At 31.8% G+C, this 25,416-nt stretch overlaps 4 protein-coding genes across 6 annotated transcripts; all 4 read right to left on the bottom strand.

Annotated features, from left to right (window-relative positions):
- Positions 1 to 594: 594 nt before the first annotated feature.
- On the bottom strand, positions 595 to 12,892 carry LOC144855988 (uncharacterized). 3 transcript variants are annotated; one of them, XM_078713961.1, is made up of 5 exons: positions 12,650 to 12,892; positions 3,709 to 3,867; positions 2,704 to 2,832; positions 2,135 to 2,287; positions 595 to 1,734 (listed from the first exon to the last, which is right to left on the bottom strand). In XM_078713961.1, exons 2-5 carry the CDS (start codon positions 3,713 to 3,715, stop codon positions 1,106 to 1,108), a joined length of 918 nt encoding a protein of 305 aa, XP_078570087.1. In that variant the 5' UTR covers positions 3,716 to 3,867; positions 12,650 to 12,892; the 3' UTR covers positions 595 to 1,105. The 3 variants fall into 3 exon arrangements, with proteins under 3 accessions (XP_078570087.1, XP_078570088.1, XP_078570089.1); XM_078713962.1 differs by having other exon boundaries at positions 12,732 to 12,830; XM_078713963.1 differs by having other exon boundaries at positions 12,727 to 12,738.
- Positions 12,893 to 12,948: 56 nt separating this feature from the next.
- LOC144855994 (uncharacterized) lies at positions 12,949 to 18,484 on the bottom strand. The gene is made up of 7 exons (XM_078713970.1): positions 17,856 to 18,484; positions 16,885 to 17,010; positions 16,537 to 16,680; positions 14,591 to 16,169; positions 14,297 to 14,394; positions 13,825 to 13,947; positions 12,949 to 13,625 (listed from the first exon to the last, which is right to left on the bottom strand). Exons 2-4 carry the CDS (start codon positions 16,991 to 16,993, stop codon positions 15,706 to 15,708), a joined length of 717 nt encoding a protein of 238 aa, XP_078570096.1. The 5' UTR covers positions 16,994 to 17,010; positions 17,856 to 18,484; the 3' UTR covers positions 12,949 to 13,625; positions 13,825 to 13,947; positions 14,297 to 14,394; positions 14,591 to 15,705.
- A 137-nt stretch (positions 18,485 to 18,621) lies between these two features.
- On the bottom strand, positions 18,622 to 21,352 carry LOC144855999 (uncharacterized). Its single transcript, XM_078713975.1, has 4 exons — positions 20,972 to 21,352; positions 20,029 to 20,176; positions 19,578 to 19,730; positions 18,622 to 19,491 (listed from the first exon to the last, which is right to left on the bottom strand). The coding sequence occupies exons 2-4, from the start codon at positions 20,150 to 20,152 to the stop codon at positions 19,115 to 19,117; spliced, it is 654 nt and encodes a 217-aa protein (XP_078570101.1). The 5' UTR covers positions 20,153 to 20,176; positions 20,972 to 21,352; the 3' UTR covers positions 18,622 to 19,114.
- A 75-nt stretch (positions 21,353 to 21,427) lies between these two features.
- Positions 21,428 to 24,252, bottom strand: LOC144855992 (uncharacterized). The gene is made up of 4 exons (XM_078713968.1): positions 23,865 to 24,252; positions 23,169 to 23,282; positions 22,665 to 22,802; positions 21,428 to 22,334 (listed from the first exon to the last, which is right to left on the bottom strand). Exons 2-4 carry the CDS (start codon positions 23,278 to 23,280, stop codon positions 21,859 to 21,861), a joined length of 726 nt encoding a protein of 241 aa, XP_078570094.1. The 5' UTR covers positions 23,281 to 23,282; positions 23,865 to 24,252; the 3' UTR covers positions 21,428 to 21,858.
- Between the last annotated feature and the right edge of the window lie 1,164 nt (positions 24,253 to 25,416).

Genomic DNA, 25,416 nt, shown 5'->3' with positions numbered 1-25,416 from the left:
CAATAATATCAAAATGTTATGATAACAACAAGTTAATCAGAACAAGGCCAGATATAAGTAATTCATCAATTTTCAATAACAAAATGAAAGGTGTAAAGCACTTTTTAAAGAGTTATGAAATTCTATGCCGATTAGCACAATGCAGTATGAGTAAGTAATTAATTATCAAATGTAGTCTAAAAGTACAAAACAATTGAGAATGCTTAATTTGCCACAGACCACGAGACCGACAGCACGAATTGGATCAACTTCAGGAAGGCATGTAAGAAAAGACCATCTCAAGGTGTAATTATTACCCACAAAATATTATTGAACATATCCATAAACTAACAATTAAATTTCGTTTGCGCAATTACCATGGTCATCTTGTGGAAATCTCAGCTAAACACCAAAGGAGGATGTCTAGAAAACTTAGACCCACAAAAGAACGTTAAATTCTGTCATTTTGGGTGTAGGCTAGATATTCAAAGATTTCAATAACACCAACAAAACTTAATTATGTGTTTATTAACGTTTATTTCAAGAGGGGTAAAGGTAGAAAATGTTTTTTTACTTTCTTGTGCACATTCTGAAAATCAACACATAACAAAAATATATAACTACACAATTTATTTAACTTAATATATTTACACCTATATCTCAAAAGAATATTTAGTGCAAAATACCATTTTTTTACTGATCAGCAAATATATACAATAGGAGACATATTAAATCATTACCAAACTGAAAAAGCACATTCTGTAGACAAATAGCGTTGAATTATTATTTTGCAATATGAATTCAAAATCTTACAAAACTTTTAGCCACTCATGTGATCTTTTAGGATATGAGTGGTTTGGATGGTGTGTAACGCAAGTTAATTATGTAGCACGCTAATCGAAAAATAAAATAAATATCCATATACATACAAATAGAAAGAAAAAAAAGCAGATTACTAAAACCACGAAACATAAAAAAAAATTACAAAACTTTTTTTTTATCTATATTTGTTTATACATTTTTAAATATAAATATGCATATAAAATTTCAAATTACTTTGAAGCAAAAGGTGAGAATAAATTCTTAATATTTAATATATACAAGCAGAAAATATAATTGCATTTTATCAAGAAGTTTCTATGCCAAGTCTTTCATCTTGTTTAACATTATCTTCATGTTTTTGTCGGTGTCTCTGTTGTTCATCTGTTACGTTTGCTACATTTTCAATAGTGTCCTCTAATTTTGTATTCACTTCATAAGTAACAGACTGCTGTATATTCTCTGGTAAACTAGTCTCTACTGGTGAGCTAGGCTCTGCTGTTGAACCACTTTCTACTGGTGAACTTGTTTCTACCGCTGTAAGCGGTGAGTTCGAATTAGGTCTATTTTGAGACTCGGTCGATGCTGGTTCTGTCCTCCCAACCGTTTCATTCACAAAAACATCATCACCATATTTTTCATTTACTTCTTCTATAATACAATCTTTGGTATCCATATTTTGTTCAGGAAAATCAGAAGACTTTTGAGATTTTGATCCACGGCGGAAAGAGAATCTCCTTTTTTTACCAAATATAACAATTTCATACATAGGAGGTGGCGATCTTGGTTCGCCCTCATCAATTGAGTTCGTACGACTGCCTAGTTTGAAACTACTAAAACGACGTCCTCTACCAGTACTCACAACGTCTGCGTATTCTGGAGGGAAGTCATTTCGAGCTAGCACTGAACTTTCATCAAATGAATTACCACGTGCCTCTGCAAAAAAAACACAAAAAAAACACCCCAGTTTTAAAACTTTTTTTTTCTATTTATTACATTGAGAAATGTGCTAATTAGGTTAATAAAGTAAGAATTGCCATAGAATTCCTACAGCCTATTCAGAATACTTTTGAATCTATAGAGGGCCCACCATTAATATATGATTGTATCAGATATCAAGCAAAGAGGGCGCACTTACAAAATCTTCACAAAGCACTCTAAATACTGCAAATAATAAACTACCTGTCATCTTTCCTAATACTTTTGTAATCTATTTTTCTACATGCAAAAGGTATCTACTTTATCAGAAATTATCTGATTTGTCGATATATAATACCACGATAATATCATGCCCACTAAGAAGATTTATTCAAAATGCTGTGTTTGTTATACTTACCAACACTAACTAATCTTGTTAATCGAGATTCACCATTAGTACCTTGTGGTCCACGTATGTGTGCTGCAAAAGCCATGCATGTTAATAGTAACAGGAATACAATACATATTACTGCTCCAGCAATTGCTCCAATTGTCGAGTACCCATTGTATCCTAATAAAAATTAAATAATAAAATTAAACAATGTAAAAGGAAATATTGTAATTTTTAAGTTGATGACTGTCATAGCACCCACAATGAATTCTGAATTTTATAGTAATCGCCTTTTTAAACTGCCATGTTGTATATGAATCGTGCCTCCACTAGTATCTTAATTACCTTAGGGCTAAAAGGTACTAGGAAATTAATTTCAATGTTGTAAACAATACTAATTACTATCACATTTCTGAACATATTTTTAAAATGATGTTTACAAAACCAATTTCAATATTGTAAACAAATTTTGAAAAGACAAAGAAGTACTATCTGTAATGAGTGTCAAAGATCTCGGAGCCATAAAAAACAAATTCTTTTGCCAAGGTATACAGTATAAGGAAGACTAAATTACTGTAAAAATTAGGATTACAAACCTATATTCTGGCAATTCTCTCCATAATATCCTGGCAAACAAGTGCATGATCCATCAGCATTGCAAACGCCATTGTTTAAACATACTGTAGTACATGCAACCACTGTGGTAGTAATCTCTTGTAAAAAGTCTAAAAAATATAACGGAATTATAGAAAAAGTTATATGTCGAAAATTCAAGGTATGTTGTATTTTCTTCTAATTGCTGGAAAAAAGTAATCTACAATTGTATGTCATGCAGTAGATAATGTAATATAGTAGAATATATAAATATGGCCTGAAACGATGCCATATAATAATAGTAGCCTACCACTACCAGTAAAATTTAACTATTATTGATCACATGGTTAGTATTTCATCATTATCAAGTTATATTCTTGTTCTGTTTTCGTTATTGATATATTTGTAGTTTTTGATAAAATGCAAAGAGATAGAAAACCCCCTGAACTGAAAAATAATTCTTTGGCAGAATCTGTAAAGTTTTTTTCAATCAATTGTATGGTTTCAGATCCTTTAGTCACAGAATTTGTGCTGTAGTTGCAATTGACTTGTTTTGACGTTTTTCTTTTGATGAAACACGTCAGCAATTAAAACATGTCTTCTAATAATTAAAAACATGATATTTATTCCAAAGTAGAAGAATAGAATAAATGAAAAAATGAGAAGCCATAAATTTCAAGTGAGTCTAATCAGGAAATATTTTCATCATACAAATGGAGGATATATAATTAAAATTTAGAAAATCATTGGTTTTCACATCCAAAAAATAATTCATAAATTTTCATTAACTAAAAAAAAAGAATAATACACATGAGGAAATAAAATACTGTATCTGTTACTGTTTGCCTTGATTTATATTTTGTTAATCATAAAATAAATCAAACTTTTTTTTGGTGTCCCAGCCTTAATGTGTACACTACTTTATGAGTTGCATGACATTTTCTATTCCTGGAATGATCTTTAAAAATAACATGCACAAGAAAAATCAAAACAAAACAAAAACTAACCACTCATTATAAAAGATGATGTGATATTTCTGGATTAGACTTCCTTCCACTTTTTGTTTTAAGTGAAAACTTGATAAATGTTCAATGTTGATATTTATTTAATAGATAAACTATTAAATTTTGATTGTTGTTCTGCCATCTGTTTTTTGAAAAAGCAAGCTGCAATAAAGAAAAGAAACACATTTTGTAAGTATTGCACATTTTAAAGAAAATAGGCAAGGTATTTTGTCTCAAAATCAATAGAAAAACATGTATGATGAATCAGAGTGGAAAAAGATATATCATGGGATGACAAAGATGGATGAGAGAGTGAAAAAGATGGATCAGAGAATGAAAAAGATGGATCAAAGTGAAGAAGGTGGATTAGAGAGTGAAAAAGATGGATCAGAGTGTGAAAAAAATGGATCAGAGAGTGAAAAAGATGGATCAGAGAGTGAAAAAGATGGATCAGAGAGTGAAAAAGATGGATCAGAGTGTGAAGAAGGTGGATCAGAGAGTGAAAAAAGTGGATCAGAGTGAAAAAGATGGACCAGAGAGTGAAAAAAGTGGATCATAGTGTGAAAAAGATGGATCAGAGAGTGAAAAAGATGGATCAGTGAGTGAAAAAGATGGATCAGTGAATGAAAAAGATGGATCAGTGAATGAAAAAGATGGATCAGAGAATGAAAAAGATGAATCCAAGGCACAAAAGAGGACACATATAAATCAAACTTGTTTACTATATGATGCAGATCAGTCTAAATGTTTTCAAAAAATGAATCATATATATGAAAGCTTCCATGGGATGGCATGGTCAGATTAATAATATTATTGAGCATGTGCAGAAGCATGATGCTGTATTTCAGAGTCTATTGATAGAATTCTATAACATAAAAAAAAAAATACAGTAAAATACATTTTCAATAAAAAGTAAAAAACAACGTTTGCATGCTTCCAATATCAAGCAGGCCCTGGGCAGCACTTTTAATAGCAAGTACTTTGATATCGGATTCATTCATTTATGCTGGTTGATGATGACTCGAGTACACCCCTGAGACTAATTGAGGCTACGCATAACATTATTATTGTACCAATTATAATAATAATAAGTCATTAACATGCCATTTTAATGATAAAATAAATATTAAATCATTTTTTCCACAAAATATCAAATAACAATTATTACTAACTCAAATGTTCAAATTTTTATACAAATATTTAACTGATTTCTATACTATAAGTATTATTTTATTACTAAACATTTAGTATACAGTATTTTAAACATTATCATTAATTAATTTAATAAATAATATATACAATACAAACGTCATGGTTGAACATTTAAATGTTGTAATTTGTTGGAGACAATAGAAAAAAGAAAGGAAGGGGAAATTACTACTCTAAGTATCTAAGAGATATTAAATACAGTATTTATAAGGATATACCACACACAACATCGGATATAAAGACTTAAAAAAAGGAAAGTGAGGATTTTAATCTCATATTTATGTACTTGTGAAGTTTGTGACATCCTATTTGTAAATATTACATCCTGTATTAAATTTGTGACAGTAAGTACTACTGCACATAATGACTAGTGGTGTTCTATCACATTGGGGGTGAAAAGAGTCCTAATGGTAGGACATGAGTTAGTAAGAAGGATGGGTGGGGGATCTTTCAATATTGAGCAATTTTCTTCTTACTATCTTTTTTTTCCCTATTTACATTCAAATTGTTTGGTTTTTCCTATTTGGCACATACTGTACACTCAAGTGGGTATGATTTTGTTTAAACCAATCACAATGCAAGTCTACAGTAAATATGCTATAAACTCAACACTCCTTGCAATAAAAGGTGTTCATCTGCAGTTTTACATACTGCATGCATAATAATATTTGCTGCATGAGGTTTAACAAATATTTGATGTTTTGTTATCAATTTGAATAATGGATATGTTTATATAAACTCATACCTTTAACTAGGGAAGTAAGTGATTGGTGTTGAACTTGATTCGTAGAACAGACATGTTTACTGCAGTATCAATGTACGCATAAAATATGCTATGTTTACACATTCATTTCCCTATCAGAGTTAAATTGCATTTTCAAACATACAGTAGGAGCCTATGGTATTTGGTGTCAAACATATACTTTAATGTATAATATGATCATTTTTTGTTTAATATCATTTACAAAAACATGCTATTATTAATGCTTGTATAGCTATATTCATGTTGTGTGAATAAAATGTTATACTACACAGGTATACTATTATTATAGTAGCATTTATGTTTACCGGTGTTTGGTAACATATTGAATATACTTGATACAGTACTATGTAACAGTAGTGATCATGTTGGTTAGTGGTGTTGGATGTCATACTGAACACTATTTTCAAAATACTATATTATTTCTCAATGTTTGGTCTCTTATTTCTACCTCTATGGCTGTCACAGTTTCATTAACTTGCTAAAAACAAAAAACATGAACAGCTTTATCTCCATGGGAGAGAACTCATAGATTTATCTGTCAAGTAAGATATGCTAACTCCATATCAATATTGTTGATTGTGTTTGATAGCTACACTACACAAATAATGGAGAATCTTCCTTGTTGGAGAAAAACAAAAATCAGAGTCACACAAAATATTTTATTTCAATTTTAAAAAAAACCTTTGGGATCACACAGGCCTCTTAGGAATTGAACATGCAAGTTAATGCTAAATTAAAAAAATCCAAATCTTATCTTTGTAAACCATATGGAGACAATAATGTATACAACCTTTTTTTAAATTACTCTATATAAAATTTGTAAAATTTAATTAAACAGGAAAATCTGTGCAATATCATATCTACAGTAGACTAGGTAATATAATGGATGAACAAGTTTCCTCCATGGTAATATCAATCAATAACACATACATATTAATGTTTTATTGATATTATTTATAGATAATTTATATAGTGTAAACAGCACAATTTGATTTATATACAATATGAGCTACATCTGAAATGAATTGTATACTGTAATATATACCTGAATGGCTATTTTCCAGCTAATAATTAATATTCAACACATACATTTTCAGTATATCTAATAACAATTGTCAATGAAGTTTACTATATACACACCAGACTCTAGAGTCCACTCTTGTTATTGAACATAATATAAATTAGATTTAGGTGGTGATGATGATGATGATTGATGTTAAATCAGGATGCGTTGGTCCAAGATATTATAAGAAACAAGTACATATAGCATTATTTTAAGTATTGTAGGCCTGCAGTATTGCAATAATTATAACTAAATATACTAGTATTTTCTAGTTTTTTTAATTGAAAGTTTGTACTTGAGACACCTACCAGAATAATTTGGAGTTAAGTTAACAACAAGAGAATTACTTTAACTGATTACAGGAGACGTTGAGTTATTATATGGATAACATTTGGATAAAACTCTTCTATAGACAAAGATTCAATAGTTAGTTTTGTCTAGTAATTTACATGAAAGAAATAAAATTGAAATTGATATCAATCCATCGGTGCCTTTCAACATAAAGAGTAAATTAACATGGATTGATGGATGTGTACTGCCAACATCATAATCGCATACTTATTAAAAACTGATAGCTAAAAGCTCTTGTAATAATGTTCATGTATATTATAATACCAAACTGTAATAATGGACATTGTCTGTGGTTACTTTTGTAAAATGTCCACAAAAATGTCTATAAATTAAAAACAAAATAATCTAAATCTGCAGTACAAAAAAAAATCCTCATTTTATAGTAACTTTATTTGAAATACCACTTCTGCAGTAGTTCATAATATAAAACCATAACAAAATACAATAATGTTTTCAGCCTTCATATTTTGCCCAATTTTGTCAACTTTTAATGTCAATGGAATCTTTTAAAATATAATATTTGAAAGGTTTTTGTTGTTTGTACTTAGTTCCTGTTGAATTTAAAAAGATTGAATCGAAAATTCTGAGAACAGATCCTTGTAAGAGATTTAGTGCAAAGTTTACAGGAATTAGAATGCATTGTCTGGCCAATATCTCTTTTTCCTGTTCTCCAACAACAGTATGAACAGTAACAATGGAGCCGGTAATCAAACTGTTCCTTATTTAATAGCAAAATGTAAACAAAACAAACAATTGAAGTTGACTGTAAATATTGTAAGTTGTTCATTATATATTTCTTATAAATAAACACTGCATAATAATATTTTTACTGTAGTAAACACTTAAAAAACCCAAAATTAAAGATATGAACAACTAACCAGTTTAGGAAGCAAAAGTGGTCCTCCAATGCTGGAGGCCTTGGGTATTTAAAAAAATTTGTTTTTTAACATATTTGAATGCCTATTGTTTTCTTTGGGCCCTTATCAGGGGTCCCCATAACCTACAGGACTCCTGGGTTTAGCCAGTGAGCGCTCATAGCTGTTATGCCACTGATTCAGACTTGAGAACTTTTCAACCAGCAAAAATACACAAACATATTAGTGCTATCTGTGCTGCTTTACATGATAATGCTGCTGCACCCTCATGTGGACAACCCCACCCATACTTACTTCACAGGACAATACCACTGTCTTGGAGGTATTCAAAGTTGTGTTTCTTTTTGTTTTGAGTTATATGTCCGAAGGGAAAAAGGCCTATGCAAGTTTATCCATGTAAACATTGCATGGCATAGACTAGCCGGCCCAAGTGGTATTATATTTAATGTTCTTTAGAAGTGTTAGAAATGGACGGTCATAATTGGCTACTAACCTTCGATCAACACACTCTTTTTATTTCCTCCAAATCTGTAGACTATATAAATATGCAGTAATGAGTCTATGATATTAACATTAAACCCTATACAAATAAACAAACCTCTCACCTACGTACTAAACGAGAAATGACTACTGTTCAAGACGTCACTAATTTTAATCCATTCATAGCTTGTTGATTATAGCCATTTACTATACAAAAAAATCCGGGTCAAGTGAACAAGGTTGAGGTCAACGACAATAGGCTATCTATCATATGAATATTATAAGGAATTTTTAATAGTATATCATTCTTTGTCACTAACTACTTTAACTGGGGTAAGTTTACCTTCTATTTCTATTTGTGCTGACTTGAATCCTAAAAACAATGACTGTGCTACAGTATATCCTCCAAATAATAAGCGTTCAAATGACATATTGCGATTGATCAAAGAAAGGTCATCCCAACCAAATCAAATTAATTCATTTATTTTGTAGGCTTTGATCAGAAAACGATCTGTCTATTGATACATAAAATTAAAACGGCATCCTATTCAAATTTATTTTAAAGCATAGGATTTACATAGTATCTAATGGATAGACAATTGTATTTACATCTACTTAATTTGTGTAAATTAACAAAATACACGCTGTCCTATTATAATTTAATCACACAATATGTTCTTATATTGATCGATATATTCACAACAGTAGCAGCATATAAACCATTTTAGTAATCATTTATCCATTAGAGAAGCTCCAATTATATTACTTGATGTGAAAAAAAGACTGGTTGGTACATTAACTCATTTCACAATATGAAAAGACGATAAGTTTCTTGTGGAAAAAGATAATTTCTGTGAACAATTTTACTCAGGCTATTAGTACAGTATCCCAAAAAATCCAGTGCGAATGCTTTCACTCGGTAAAAATTACACAAGAATTCTTTCTGAAGTCTTACCTTGATTGCACGGTAAAACTCAGAGAGCAAAGAAAGTCCATTAAAACTCACACAGCCAAAAAAGTCCATGTCATGGACTTTCTTGGCTCTGTGAGTTTTACCACACTGAAGATGTGCCGACAGTGGTGAGATATCCCTTCCTGAGGAGTTGGTAAAATACTGTTACTAAGTCTAATTCGAATGTCGCATAAGACATATTAATGCAATCACAACCAACAACAACTTGGTGATGATCCGCTACTAGTGATTGATTAATTAATTGTGTGAAGGTCTTGTATTGGGATGTGCTCATCCTTTCAATTTAAATTATGTTGTTTGTTACAGTATCTACAATATTATAAAAAAGAAAATGGAAACTGTATTCTAGTAGAAACCAAGCATCCCCTTCACGTAAAAATGGTAGAATATTATTACTCATCAGTACTCTACTGCATCTTTTTTTTCAAGGCTAATGAACGTATTTTACTATTAAATATTTCAACTGTCCATCTTTAAATCAAGTACTGACTGTATACTGGATTCCTCCCTGATGGAATTATGAACGAGCAGATTGAATTATTTCTCCATTAGTTTGTTTGCTACAGTATACCAAACTTAATGATCGATGACGATCTCATGTGACCAATTAAGTTTATAAGAAGTCTACAGGCTTACAGTAATTTCTATAAAATCTATTAAAGCACGCAAAAATAGACTAGAGTACACTTACTCTCGTTATAATGTAATTCTGTTACTAGTAGTAGTAGGCACACAAATATTTTAAAATAATTAATATTTTATTCTAAGAAAGCAGGAAAAACCTGAATCTGTCTCGGTGATAATATTAGAATGAAAAATATGTCAAGATTAGTATGCCTGCGAGACTGAAAATTCACCTAATTTTTTAAATGATTAATACTACACATGTTCACGTAGCTTATGAAACCTCAATGCGATCTGATCCGCATGTCATAACTAATTACTCAAACATTACAATTGACAAACAAACCCTAATTAGGTAATACCATGTACATATTTTTTAGATTTTAAGTATAAGGCATCGTTCGTTCAGGAAAGTATGTACAATAGTCTACTAAGCTTATGAACTTTATAAAAAAATTTGCTGAAATTGAAAACTTTCTCAGACTACTCACAAAACTCATCCTGAACCTCAGTTTATGAAAAACAAACATATGGTCAATAAAATAAAAATAATGAACATATCTATAATACTGTACCAGCAAGTTCTAAATGATGGCCTTGTTTTCAATGTTATAGTCAGTATTATCATACGGGTGTGTCTTAATGTCAAATAACCTCTGAAACCAGTTTAATTTTAATCAAAGAATATCGTTTCTAAATTAATCAATTAATTAAATTTCAGTATATCACCAGGCGGTTTAGAATTTCATCTAATGCTAATAAATATTTATATATATATATACACAGTGTATACAGTATATGCAGTACATAAGGAACAAAACAATTGTTACTGTAACCATCATGGTGATACAGCACTAGGATCCCAATGGAAATAAGCTAATAAGCTTTTTGGGCTATCCTTTAAAATCTTTTATAAATGTATTTATTTGTAATGTCAGTAATTTATGTTATCACTTTGTATGCACTTTGTTTTCCTACAGTAATAAATTCAAATCAAATCAACCTGTTAAGTATGATACTGTAGCTGTGAGTATTGAAGCCTGGCTTTTTTGCGGCACTCTTTCTCTTCCTAAATGCAGCAGATAAATACACTGGAACACCGTCTAATTCCCATATAAAGCAAAGTGTGAACATGGAGAAAATAGTGTGAACTACTGCACAGTATGTTAGCATTATGTTGAGTTTCCAATGATGAAAATGGTTAGACTAATTCTTTGGTGATTCTTACACGTCTATTCATGTCCAATAGATGTCAAAGATATATTCATGGTATTTTTTACCATCTGCTTGCATGAGGCTTTTCTTTAGATTCACTATAAACAAATTACTTATCTTATGCTAATTTGATTTAAAAAAATAGTTTTTAGTAATTTAACTACTATATTATGTAAATGACTGTCATTTATCTTTTAATTTGGATACATTTTTAAAAGGTATTAAACACTCATGAATAATAATCTACTAATTTTGTATTTAAAGTCGGATAGGATAAAAAAGAAGAAGCCTTGGGATTATATGTAATTGAGCATTTGACTTAAAAAACCACAATCTCATAAGACAAGATGATTTGTTACCTGGTAACACAAATTGTAACATTTTATATTATATAAAATTGTATATATTTTATTTCTATATTGGGTACAAAAGTATAACATTTACTATTATTATTATATGCATTTAGCTGTATTGCTAAGGATTTTAAACTTAAAACAGGACAAACATACTGTATGAATATTTATATGAGAAAAAGAGTAATTGCATGTGACAGGATTTGAACCCAGGAAACTGCTTTGTAGACAAGACCAAATTCATCACCTGTATGCCATCAATTGCAACGAATCTTGCTCATGGCATTGTTAAATCTTTTAAATACTTAAGCCTAAACCGTCGTATTATGTAATTGTCAAAGTCTAATTAATATTTAACGACATTAATCAATGCTAACAACAAAAGATCCTGTAGTATTTTAGAAGTTAGTGTTTTATTCAAGTATAATGACACAAGCATCAGAAATAAAATGTCTTTGTTCTTTAAAAATAATTATGCAGATTAAAATATTCGATGGAAAGGAATAACATTTAAGGAGATGTAATCAAACAAAAAGCATCAGAAATAATTAAAAAAATGATTGATAAAACTATTCCATTTGTTGTATACAGTATTCACATTATATTGACATTCAAGAATTCCCCATCCCCCATTATTGTTAGTATGCTGTCCAATGATTGGTCGATTGGGTGGAACAGCTACAATACAATTAATACAATACAACGAGGGTCAGGAACCTACTTACCTTGTTGTTTTGGTGTATAAAAATGAAATACAGTAGGCTAGTCAGATTCGGCAACAAAGAATAAAGCGAATTAAACCTATTGCTAGTTTTCAACAACCAACATCAACAGAAAGCTACATATTAAAAACTTGTGAAATACTAGACCCGACTATTTGTTACCTACCACTGATGGGTACGTGTTTTTAGTAACAATCTTAAATCAACCAGAACAGGTCGTCGCTGCCAAATAACAAGAAAGATTTGGACCATAATTTAAAAAAAAAAACACAGTTGTAGTCCAGAAACGTGTAAAGTAACCCATAAAATATCTTACCTGCAAGTTCTGTTTATCATAAACCCTTTATCTTACTCAATCATTTAGAAAATTAGCAAACAAAAATAACAACAGACCTCACCTCGCTATCTCCAAAATCCGTTATGAGATTACCTGATGAGTTATCGTTTACGCTTCATTGATTCACTGCCGTCAATATTAGCATATAAAACACATCCGGTATTATATCATAATGACGTCATGATGACTATTTAAATATTGGTTGATGATATCCGATTTATATGTACAACAGTGATAAAGCAAAATATTTATTTGTCCGTTTATAATCAGATGCAATGTTTACTGAAAGTTTCATATTTATTTCAAAATATATTACACGCACTTTAATTATTGAAAATTAGTATAGGCCCAAATATACAAAAATACTGTACGGTATCGTCTAAAAAAGTGGCCCTTAAGCCTAAAAAATAGAAAACATGAAAAAGCAAATATTGAAGATTGGAAAATGTGGCCTGTCGTGTAATTATATTACAATATTTCCAAAAATGGTATGCAAAGCAAGAAATGACAACATATTTGTGCTTATACCAACACTTATTGACTACGATGATCAGGACTAGCAAAAATGGTGAAATTAATGTTATGAATGTTTCCAACACGTAACTTAATTTTAAAGAATGAGGTGAAGATCATACATGTTCTTCAGTCATTGAACTTATACTCAGTTCTGGAGGTTGATTGGCACCATTGTCTTGACTTTTTCGCTTTAAACTTTGTGTGAACCATCTCAAATGTTTACTTAGCCGATTTCTCATAACAATAGCATACGAAGGAGGGGGAACGTCTTGTGTCGTAGGCCTACTATTTTCCATTGATGCGATTGTCTGATTGACAATGATATCATGGTTGCTGCCCTCTGATGGCATATCAGTTGCAGTTTGATAATCAGGAGGGGTTTCAATTGCAGCTATAGCGGTTGATCGATTGTAAATTGATTCTTGCCGTCTGGTGGTTTCTAAAAATAAATTGATGGGCGACATATTTTATGTAAATGTGTTAAGATGACGACAATTTGTATCTGAGGTACCACTATTTAGTATTAATGTTTTAAATAAAGTAAGAAACCAACAATTCAAAACAGTATGCCTAATATATTCGTTTAAACGATTTTCTGCAATACTTTTGTACAATATTTATTTTATAATTACACTTACCGACAGATTTTACCTTGATACAATATCCATTTTCTCTATATTTCTTAATTAGCTTGAAAACTAAGAAAACGATTATGAAGAATAAGACAACCATGATACTGAAACTGACGCCCTCAAACAAAACTAAAAAAGAAACAATGATAATATATATATATATATATAAAACACTTGGCATATGCAGCATCATTGATGCCTTCGACATCAGAATCATTATTAACTTGGTACATCACCATCATACAAACAACAATCTATCCTCATTAGCAAGTTATAACATTTTCAGATAATTATCATTTCGGACCTATGGCATCACACCCACATCATCATTATCATCATTGGATAATAGCATCATCATCGTATATAGTTTCATCTTTCAACAACATACTTACATACATGGCATATAATTGATTTTAAATAACATACAACATATATACTGAAGAAAACGACCAATTAAAAAAGAAAAGAAAACTCTTACGGCTACCATCCATTGTTGGAGCCTCTGTACTTGGCATTGTCTGTGGTTTGTGCATGACAATAATATTCTGCTGTCGAATGAAATTATAAAACTTGAATCTGAGGAGGAAACAGTGATGAAGCACGTTTGTAAAAAGCTAATGAAACCATCACAATTAATATTTTGGTACTTTACTCATTATTACTACTATATAATGTATCAACCATTAATACTAAACTTTCTCTCTCTTACTGTAGATAACATACCTTTTTAGGAATAGTAAGTATTATTGGTAATTTGTAGTAGAAAACTTACCTATTTCGCACCAACTGTCATAAACTAGATTATGCACATTGTAGCATTAACACTGATTACTCCCAGTATCCTATATGTGAAGTTTTTGAAAGAACGTAGGCCTATGCCTATATAAGTACCGGTACCACTCTCTGTGTAACACAGTGGTTACAAAATCCAATATGAAACTGCATTCTTCACGCGCTCATAAACTCTATGAATTGAGTTATCGGTAAATAGTCTTTTTCCAAAAAAAATTGTTTGAGGAAATAACAGTTTGTAGTTACACGGCAGAACAATCACATTAGCATATTCCATCACTAAACAATCATATGTGTTTATTTTTCTGTTATTGTATTCTATTATTGTGGTATAAAAACCAGAAAACACGCCGATCAAACAGAATGAGGATAATGAAGTCACTGACATGTAACTATGACGCGTAGGTCTATTTTATACAAAGTATTATGCTATGTACCACATAATTACTCATGAATCGTTTTACCAAATTTAGAATAAGCTCTTTTATTATAATTGATCGAGCATAATTTAAACGGCACCAACTAACTTCTTTGTACCCAATGACAACACAAACTTGAAATGCACAATTATATTCAGAATTACAACAACAATATTAAAAAAAAAACAAATTACGTAAGAATTAGAAAATAATTGGTCAGATGTTTTGCCCTACTCTGACGTAATTTGTACTTCATACTAAGTACATTGAGAATACTTGCGAAAAAATACACAAGTAATTCTCGGGTGGGACTCGAACCCACGACCTCCAGATCAGTAGCCTGGAAACTATATACATTTCGTGTCATACAAATTAGAAATGTCAATAAATAAGTTTATTGGACTTGTGCAGGATCACAAAATAATCTTTATATACATTATAAATTAAATTATTTACAATACATTTCAACATGTGCGAATAGAGGAGTTAGCACCATTTCGTTATCATCACAATCAAATAGTTTTTCTTTTTTCTTCTGATTATAATCATTTAATTCATCATCATTTAATAGTTTAAATAATCAATATTTACACTCCGTTGTCATTTGAACAATTGCTACGCCATTTGATGTGGTACCCCATAAGAAACTCTTGAATGTTGCTTGCCTTCTCCGACGTTAGTTTTCACACTCCATTGTCACTTGCACAACTTTTCCAGGAATGCTGATGGCTCTATTAGGCCTTCGGACCTTTTTATTTTTAGGTTGCTGCTCAGTTGTTGACCAAGGGTGTTCGTTTTTGGTCATCATTGATTGTGACGGTACACTACTGCACCTGCGTAGATCCTGCCTGGACGTGCCTTCTGCAGCTTCCGTAACTCTAGGACGCCTACTGACTAACACTCTCTCTAGAATTTTGGAAGCAAACGACAACGATGTTTTTAAATTCGTATTTTTTTTAGTTTTACTATTTTTCCCTGAGTTTCTTGAGCGGTTAGCGTTTTCATCACCAACATCGTCTGAATTCTGGGAGGAGTTTGTGCTACTTTCTTCTGGTTCGTAGCCAACCGCTTCTTGATAGTCTGGTGGGCTCTCAACACTCGCTAAAGCATATGTTCTGTCTCTTCTGGATAAAGTAGGACCTTTATGAAAAAAAAAACATAAGATAAGATAATATAAAAATTATTTATTACTTGTTAGGCCTACATTGTAAATGAAAGAAATAATCACCAAAATGGGGGGTAATAATATATTATAGTAATATTTAAAGACAATGTATTTTTAGTAACCGTTGATGGTTACGATGCCAATAAAATTAGACAATAAGGAAAATTTGGATTATTTAGCCCAAGAAGTCTCATCACTGCGTACACTGAAGGTTTTGTTAAATGTGACACCCATAGCAATAGTCATTAGTGTACACAGCAAAAGAAGACGATGCTTTATTTTGTATTGTCGCGTCATTGACGAAAGGACTTCCCTTTTTCCAAGAACTAATAGAAAACTTACGCCTTCGGACACTGTGTACACGAATAGTAGTAGCAGTTGGTGTATGTGAATCTTGTAACTTTTGGTAGAGTATAAATAAAAATATACAAAGAATGCAGACAAACAAAGCGGCACAAAAGCTACCAACCACAATGTATTGAGTCCCTGAAAAACAAACAGAACAGAAGTATAAGATATTATTTATAAATAAATTATGATTTTAGACCTCAGTCGAAATTATGCAGTCTTAAAAACCACGAATCAACTAACGTTGTTAATGACAAAACATGTATAGATAAGAACGATAAAAATAATGATTAAAATAAAAAATAGTATTAAACGAGATGTTGATAATGGTAGTAAACTTACACAAATCTAGTTGACAAATTTCGCCTTTGAAGCCAAATGGACATTTGCAAGTCTTGTCCATATGTATATAGGTGCCTCCATTATGGCACAATTTGGGAGTTGGTATCATTGCGGCACTTTCTAAATCTGTAAAGGTTCAAAATCGTTTTTAGCAGAAGGCGAAATTGTTGCTAACGACTGACAAAACTAGGCCTACAGGAATTTTAACAATCACAAATAATGATGAACGTCACATACAAAACTCCTTTAGGATATACCATGGAGGTATCTATTTTTATACCTCCATGGATATACCTATCTTGGGCTAACTCGGGAAGTTGAACAACACATAATACGGACATTTAGGTCTACAGGAACTTACAAAATGTACACAAATCGTGACAAAGGAGTAAGGTAGACGATTAATCCTGTTCATGTGGGTTGTCTGCACTTTCCTAAACCACACAAAATGGAACAGAGACCTACAGCATAAGGCATACCAGTGACATAATACTTATGTTAGTCATTTCGAAAACAATGATTTGTCATTACCTTTGTAGATTTTGAAGGACAAACTTTAAACTAACATAAACTAAACTGGCATAAAACATAAAAGTTCAAAAATCAACACCTACATTTTCAAAATAAACTATGAAGTAAGTCTAGCGTAAAATCTATTCCAGATAGATTGAAATGGTAGAGGTTACTCGCGTATCTCGTATGTCTCCCATCATTCGAAAGGAATGGGTAAAATATGTAGTATAGTAGTTCTATGTTATAGCCCTATTGCGTTTAGTCGTATCTTAAAATATTTTCATTTTATGCTACATTTTTTTCGATCGATAAATAGGCCTAGGATATAACAAAGAAAAAAATATTGACTGAAAAAACAATAAAAGAAAGAAAAAAAACCAAAAAACATATGGAGCAACAACATACAAAGTTATCAGGGAAAATGGTAATATCTATTAGTCCTATAGGCCTAGCCTTACCTGTTTTTTGTTCAATCTTTCCTTCGGGAGCTAGGCTCTGACGACTACTTTCATCGAACACGTTCACCGTTTCAATCGAAAAAAAAAATTTCCTTAAAATAAATACCACTGAAAATTGTCAATAGAAGAATGGCAGGTATTGTTCACTAGAGTACAGATTTGAATACACGTGAGTGACGTCACGGATCCTTGTTTATTTTTAACCAAAATTATTGTGTTTTTTACGAGTGAATTAAAAGAAATATAAATAGAGAGGACGTCCTTTGTCTGAGTCACCGAGCCGAACAAAATATATAGTGTGTATATTAGTATTCTATTATACCAATAAAGCCACAATTTGTATTTAATAAGGTTCTGGAAACAATAAAGGAACTTTACCCAACTGGCATTGGCCTCTAATGTTATACTCTTTACATTAATCAATATAATAATAGTCTATAGAAACCGGTTAGTTTTAACAGATGAATTGAGATTGACGACCAGAGTAGCAAAAATAGTTCATAATAATATGTAATCACTTTTAAATGCTTTGTTAACCAAGGACGGGGGAAATTATCCATTTTCCTGGGGGGAGTTGAAAATGTTCGTTTTGGTAATAACGTAATTCCGAGTAGGAGATGAGAATCCAAACATTGGCATCGCGAAGGTTAATATGATTTTATAGTATTTATAACTTTGTTTCGGCGTCATAATATAAAACACCAGTGCATCGAAAGTACCAGTTTGTGTATGCGCTTAATAAATGAAATAATATTTTAAATTTTAAAGATGTATTGTCCCCCAAAAACATGAAAAATGAAGATTAATTAAATCAGACTTTGAATATGTTATTTTGTAGTTTTAATAAAGTTAATCACTTCCATAGAAAAAAAAATGAAAAAAAATAATGTTTTCACCTATAAATTGACTAAATAAATGGTTAAATTCAACCAAAAACCCACTGGCTGGCAGCCAATTTGGCCATTTTTTGCTTTAAATTACATTTTTTCAGGTAAATACATTTTTTTTCGATCCAATTTTTTGTCAAAGTGGATAACTATTATGTTACATTAATATGGCATATTCAAAAAAAATTTCGTTAAAAATTATATTTTCAGGGGGACAATACATCTTTAAAGGAAAAAGAAATCTCTTCACATCTTATAAGTGAGTTGATTGCACATTTCGCATGATTTCATTTCTAAAAGCTAAATTGATTATAAAATCTTTTACAAAATGGAAATTATCTATTTACAATAATCTATTTTCAAGGTTATTACTTAGTCAAGTGTGTTAAAAGATGCATCGCCTGTTTCATCAGCAGACGATTGCTTGTGGCTAGCTCTATTTTTGTGCACTAGTGAGTAAGATGGGGGTATCGCTTGAGGTATTTTATGGTTTTCTTCTGAAATAAATTGTTCCTCTGATTCCTGAACCTTGAAGACATTTGAATGTTCTTCCTGGTTCTCATCAATTGACTCTTCGGTTAACATTGGATTAGCATGATTTGATGGCTCGGTGTTTTTCGGAAGTTCTGAAGTGACTTCCACAAACGCGGTATCATCGAATTGATCGTCGGTGGTTCTTGTTACGTCATCGTAGTTTGGTGGGACGTCATCGTTTGCTTTATCAATCTTAATGCTAGAATTGACGGAATCTTGGAAATAAATAGAAACTCCATTAGAAAAAGGACATTTTTAGCTGACAAAAGAAATGTTAACGTTAAAAACAAAGTTTACTTACGAACACTAATTATTCTTTGAACGATTCTATTCTGTCTAGGTTGCGTTTGTCGCCGTTCTCCTTTACAGTATTTGTATGAATATATAATGATCGTCAACAAAAGGCCTGTCGCAAGCAGTACGGCAATGGTGATGTATGTCGTTCTGTCAGCAGCTGCAAGAAAGGCATACTACTATTATAACATCATTTTCCTGGCCAAAGTATAATATGTTATCCAATTGTGGTAAGATTCATTAAGAGCATTCTCGTTTTATAGTGTTTTTTTTTCAGCTTAACTTCAAAAGTTGACAACAACTTATATCCATAATAAGACGAATAGGCCTAGTCACAATAAAAAAATAAATATCCGGATCTATACACCGGATTAGATTGGTATGCAAGTTCGTTTGCATTGAAGAAAGATTTAGGCAAAAACACCAAAATAACATATGAAAACTCAACATATGCCTACTATTAATTTCACATGAATCTCCGGTGTATGGACTTGGACACGCACACACGGGACCATCACGTGACTGTAAACACGATCCTCCGTTCACACAATCCGGATTGCATATCATCGGTGATCGGCTCATTTCCTTAAGCCGCAGCCTTTCTTCCTGAAATGCAATGTATAAACGGCTTTAAACAAGGGACTTTGGAGGAAGTATTTTTACACTACCTTTTCGTTCGTTCGGGTGTACCTTTGTGACCCATTTACCGTACATCGTTCGTTCGGGTGCACTTTTGTGATCTCAATATTTGAGAAACCCATTCCATATCCTGTTGAAACGGAACAAGGAGAAATTGAAACACAATTATATTCTCCAGCACGAAATCAACATAAGCCTGTCCTTGGGTATATTATTATTATTCGCTTTTTAAAGAAGTTGAAAAATGGAAATTCTTAATAAATATGAAGATTATTAAACAGGAGGAAAGTGGTAGGTTTCCTTACATCATAATTTTCTTCATAAGATTACAGTAATACGTATACATAAACAATGCACATATAACTAACTAATGACATTACTGTATATGAATAAGGTGAATGGGCTTCAACAGAAACTGCTGCACAAGGGAATATTAAATTCAATAGAAATTTACCAAAACAAATATTACATAGGCCTAATCATTTAAAACAAAATCACTGAAATGAAATGTAGGTATATAACATACATATATAACATAAACTAAATTCCACAGAGGAATTAATCGATTATATTCCAATTCCTCAAGAGATAAAAGAAACAAACACAAAGTGGTGAGTGAACTATACGGTACGTTTCTAAACAATGACTATGGTTACGTACAAGGTTGAGTTCCAAACCGTGAAATAAAGGTGTAATTATATACAATAGCTCTGAATAATATTTGATTATTTCCTCCTAATGCCAATACTAGACAACACTTACCTTAGACGATTTTGTATGGTTTCACTTTAATATAGGCCTAATGCCGGTAGCTCCACTCCAACACTTCCTGCTCGCACAATGTGTAAGCAAAATATTAATAGCGAGACGTGACTGTAACCGATTTGACTGTACTTGAAATTGAACAATACCACGATATTTGACTTTGACTTTAACAAACCATATGCACTTCTAAGGTTGGTATACAAAGCATTTTAAGCAGCATAGAATATTGGTCATATAATAATGTGTAAGCTGGTATGAGACCTATGTTAAATTTGAGACACGTCAACCTGGAGTAACACACGTCCTAGTCTACGTACTCTCTGACTTCAATTACAATAAAAGCTCTGAAATATTTCTATTCACTTCAATGATCCGTTATTGTTGATTTCCCGTAATCTCCAACAGATTATAAACTCACGTCATTTGTATATATTTACACTTATTATCAACTCATTGACTATAAAATATTTTTTTAATATTACCTTTAGAACGCCCAAATAAAACACGAGAGTTTTTCATTAGCCTATTACATGAATTTGAATATACTTCTCATTTTAAACAATGTTATTTACCGTATTCATATTAGTATCTAGTATTTTTGTTTTCCTATACAATCATCAATGATTGTCACTAACATGATATTCATTAAATAATAAGATTGTACAATAACTCATTATACATACAATTCTTAATCTTCTTTGATGGAGAACGATGACCTATCGTGTATTCAAAATCTGATTATTTTTCAATCTTACTTTGAGATATTAACATAAAAAGAGACTAATCACAGTTGAATATCGTTTTATAAACAGCATTTCTCAAATAATTTGTAAATTAAAAGTGATACTGTTACAATAATGTGGTTCACAGTTCAATAAAGATTTTTATATGTCACTTTCAGTATCATTACCATTTGTTTCCTTGCTTTCTGCATGTTCTTGTAATAAACGTTTGCTTGCTCTATTATCGTGAACCTCTGTATAGTCCGGAGGAGGCTCAGATTTATCTGGTTCATCAGATCTTCGATTTTGTTTGTCAGCGTCAGTGCTGGTCTCGCTCGTAGCTGTTACTGAAACTTCATTACTGTCACTTCCAGTAGTTTTCACTGCTTCTTCTCTAACGTGAGAAACCGACAATTCTTCTATCTGACCAGTCCTGCTAACTTTAATCTCAGACTCACCATCCTTCAAGTTTTGATCCTGATTTGCAGCCGTATCGTCTGCTGTGCGTTCTGACGAAATTGCGTCTTCTATCTCATTCACGTCTGTTTCAACCTGACCCTCTGCAACCGATACGTCATCATAAGCAGGCGGTAAATCATTTTTAGATCGATCAATCTTTGTCGTTCTTCTTTTTGCTCCTAAATGAAAAAAAAACAATGTTTACTAATATAGTTATGCGACAGTACTCTATATTACCTCCATTAGTGATAATCACGTATTGCAGCAACAATATGAACACTAATTGTGGAAACCTTCCAATTGGGAGTTTCATCGATAACCAGTAGGCCTACCAGCAGATTATTAATATTATTCACGAGTCGGCACGATGTCTACCAGTGACTGATAATTAATTGAAGGTTTCAAACACTGTACCGGTAGTAAATAAATTAATTTTAATGGAACATATTACTTGTACTCTCAAAAGAGAAAAAAAAGAAGGCATACGGTAAGATGTAAGGGATACCTACGGACACTAATAATTCGGTTGATTATTAGAGGCCTATCTTGTTCTTCTCGATAGCGTTGACAATATGCAACAAGTAAACAGGCTGCAATTGCTAGTAACGTTGCAATTGCAATTAATATAAACGTTACCGTCATTGCAACTGAAAGTAAAAAAAAAACAATTGTTAAAAAACATTTGTATAAACATAGAATATAATCATACACACACCTCCTAAATACTTACATGTTAAATTTCAAGCTCATATTATATGATTTAATTTTCTGATATTGCTAATATTAGATAATACCCAGGTCTGTTGATTTAAAGGAAACCCTTTAAAACAAGGCAAGCCAAGCTCGTTTTTAAACAAATATCCTATCTTAGATATGTAAACCATATTCTCGTACGGTATCTTGTCTGGGGACAATAAAGAGCCCCGCTGTTTCTTGTTGTTAGAAATGACACAGTAAGAGAATCGGCTGAGATGCCTAGCTTAAATATAATTTATTGCAAAATCTATATATACCATCTCTTTGACATCTGTCTCCATAGAACATACTAGCGCAAACACAAATATTTTCTGTAACTTGACATGTTCCGCCATTCAGACAAGTCGGCCGGCAAAGTCTTCCACTCATTACTGAAATAAATACAGACCTAAATAAGGTTAAACGGTAACTTGACAGTTTTACTTTTAGTTTAATACATGTTGACTTCCATAGCCTACTAGAACAACCTAGCAAAATGATTATTCTAAGGAAGTATTTTGAAATAGTTTCACTTTCAGATACATTCTCGCTAACATCATTCCGTTTCTTTTTGCTGTTTTCTTGTGTGGGGGTTTTCCAATTATATTTCACTTAGTGTACAAATAAGCAGTAAATAAGCAAACATAAATGCTGTACTAAAATTAATTCAAACTTTTTCAGCTAGCTCGTAACGTACTAGATAAAAATCCTAATTCCTGCATTATTGCTGATGATGTTATTGTTGTTGTTAATAAAGATATAGAGGATAGCTAAAAGTAAATAATATTACTATTACTTAATATTACGATTACTTAATATTACTAATACTTAGACAAGAGCCTATTACTAAGCTGATTCAATATAATTATTATTGTAGTTAAAATAGGCCTCTATATTTTTGGTATTATTTATTATGCAAGGAGATACATTGAACAATGTATTTTCTAAGAAGATGTCAATTGATAAAAACGTACCTTTTTTTCTCCTTAACGAAGTCGCCAATGAATATTTCGTTTAATTTGGACGTTCTTTTAGCGTTATGTAGATTACACTATTAAGTAATTGGCAGCAATTTGTAAGCACATAACAAACAGAAAAACTTGTAGGACGAGGAACTACGGAAAAGAAATAAATATTTATTGAAAGAGTGTTTTGTGAGTTATACATAGCCCAATGATTTCCACGGCTATTGTTAAATTTCAACCCATATTCAACTATAGAACAGGAAAGGAAACATAGCATTTCTTCCGCAATGAGTGTTACAATATTACACCACAACAGGTCAAATAGATTGACATTGTTGACGAAATACCAAATCATCGTGACTATGGACACTTCTGACGTTTAAAGAAAAACAAAGAAGTAGGCCAGTAATAATGTTAAAAAAAGCAGTTCGGATAAACATGTAGAAAGTGAATTGACCAATCAAAAGCTACAGTTCGGACGATCCATCGTGTTGTGATTCGCCAAATTATATGCAATGCTCTTAGTCCTTTGGTTGCGTGGTGGAAACCAATCTGTGTATGTATGATTCATACAGTACGGCAGATGACGCTCCATTTGCATGTGATCCTGATCCATTTACATTTTCTTTTGTTTAACGATTAAAATACGTCACATATACTGATTAAAAAACAATACCATTTCAAAATGTATTTTAAATTATTTAAATTTACACTACCTTGATCTATTGGTATTAATGTAAGTAGGCCTTCAGTCCGTATAGCAGTAAATAGCTGGTACTGACCATAAGCATTTCATTTTGTGTATAAAGGTTAGAGCCTGAACATTTTATATTTACAGTATTGAAACAATAATTTGATAGGTATTCTACAATTAGAAGAATTTGCTCGTGTCTGTAACAAAGGCTTGGATTAACATCCCACCAAAGTATGTCTTCTAGGCCTACTAATGGTGAAATGGCAGACTTTATAAATGATACATCCGACTGGAATATCTCGATGAGAATGTCAGGAAGAACCAATTACATCGCAAGCGTTATCATAGCTGACGTAATAAGCGTCATTTCAATCGTTCTTAATGTCGGTGTCATAGTCGTCATCTCTAGTAATAAAAGACTGAGAAAACGACAGAACATCTTTACATGTTCCCTGGCCGTTTCAGATGGATTATTCGCGCTTGCAATTTTAGTGAAGATGCTTAGTAATGCATCGTTTGAACGTTATCGGTCAAATTTAGATCTGGTAACGTTGGCTGTAATGGATGTAACTTCATTGGTATCCCTTCTGACCATAGGATCTATAGCCTTAGAGAGATATGTCGCTATTGTCTGGAAACCACTGTTACGAAGTAAGGTATCCACGAGGCACATTGCAACGGTGTGTATTCTGAACTGGGTATTCGCGGCTTGTGTAATAATTCCAGGCTATATCTTGTCATTCTATAAAGATACATTTATCCTATCAACATTTTTTATCATAAGTATTATTGTGTTTCTGGTTACTATATACATTGCTATATACAGAAGCGTAGCTGGTCACGAACGAAACATGCATTCGTTTCCAT

Source organism: Antedon bifida, chromosome 11, assembly GCF_963402885.1.
Source record: "Antedon bifida chromosome 11, ecAntBifi1.1, whole genome shotgun sequence".
Lineage (NCBI taxonomy): Eukaryota > Metazoa > Echinodermata > Crinoidea > Comatulida > Antedonidae > Antedon > Antedon bifida.
The sequence above is the reverse complement of the archived record's forward strand: the minus strand, read 5'-3'. Positions and strand labels throughout refer to the sequence as shown.

Bases quoted from the DNA above. Each gene is read 5' to 3' on its own strand.
- LOC144855988 (XM_078713961.1), bottom strand. The intron at 2,288-2,703 runs GTTTGTAATCCT...AATTTTTATTAG, and splicing joins AGAGAATTGCCAGAATATAG to GATACAATGGGTACTCGACA. The intron at 1,735-2,134 runs GTAAGTATAACA...TTTTTTTTGCAG, and splicing joins AACAAGATTAGTTAGTGTTG to AGGCACGTGGTAATTCATTT.
- LOC144855994 (XM_078713970.1), bottom strand. From the start codon at position 16,993: ATGATACCAACTCCCAAATTGTGCCATAATGGAGGCACCTATATACAT. The intron at 16,681-16,884 runs GTAAGTTTACTA...TTTGTTTTTCAG, and splicing joins AATTTGTCAACTAGATTTGT to GGACTCAATACATTGTGGTT. The intron at 16,170-16,536 runs GTAAGTTTTCTA...TTTTTCATAAAG, and splicing joins TGTACACAGTGTCCGAAGGC to GTCCTACTTTATCCAGAAGA.
- LOC144855999 (XM_078713975.1), bottom strand. From the start codon at position 20,152: ATGAGCCGATCACCGATGATATGCAATCCGGATTGTGTGAACGGAGGA. The intron at 19,731-20,028 runs GTAGGCATATGT...CCTTTCTTGCAG, and splicing joins AGATTCATGTGAAATTAATA to CTGCTGACAGAACGACATAC. The intron at 19,492-19,577 runs GTAAGTAAACTT...TTTATTTCCAAG, and splicing joins TCAAAGAATAATTAGTGTTC to ATTCCGTCAATTCTAGCATT.
- LOC144855992 (XM_078713968.1), bottom strand. From the start codon at position 23,280: ATGAGTGGAAGACTTTGCCGGCCGACTTGTCTGAATGGCGGAACATGT. The intron at 22,803-23,168 runs GTATATATAGAT...TTTTACTTTCAG, and splicing joins AGACAGATGTCAAAGAGATG to TTGCAATGACGGTAACGTTT. The intron at 22,335-22,664 runs GTAGGTATCCCT...TTTTTCATTTAG, and splicing joins CAACCGAATTATTAGTGTCC to GAGCAAAAAGAAGAACGACA.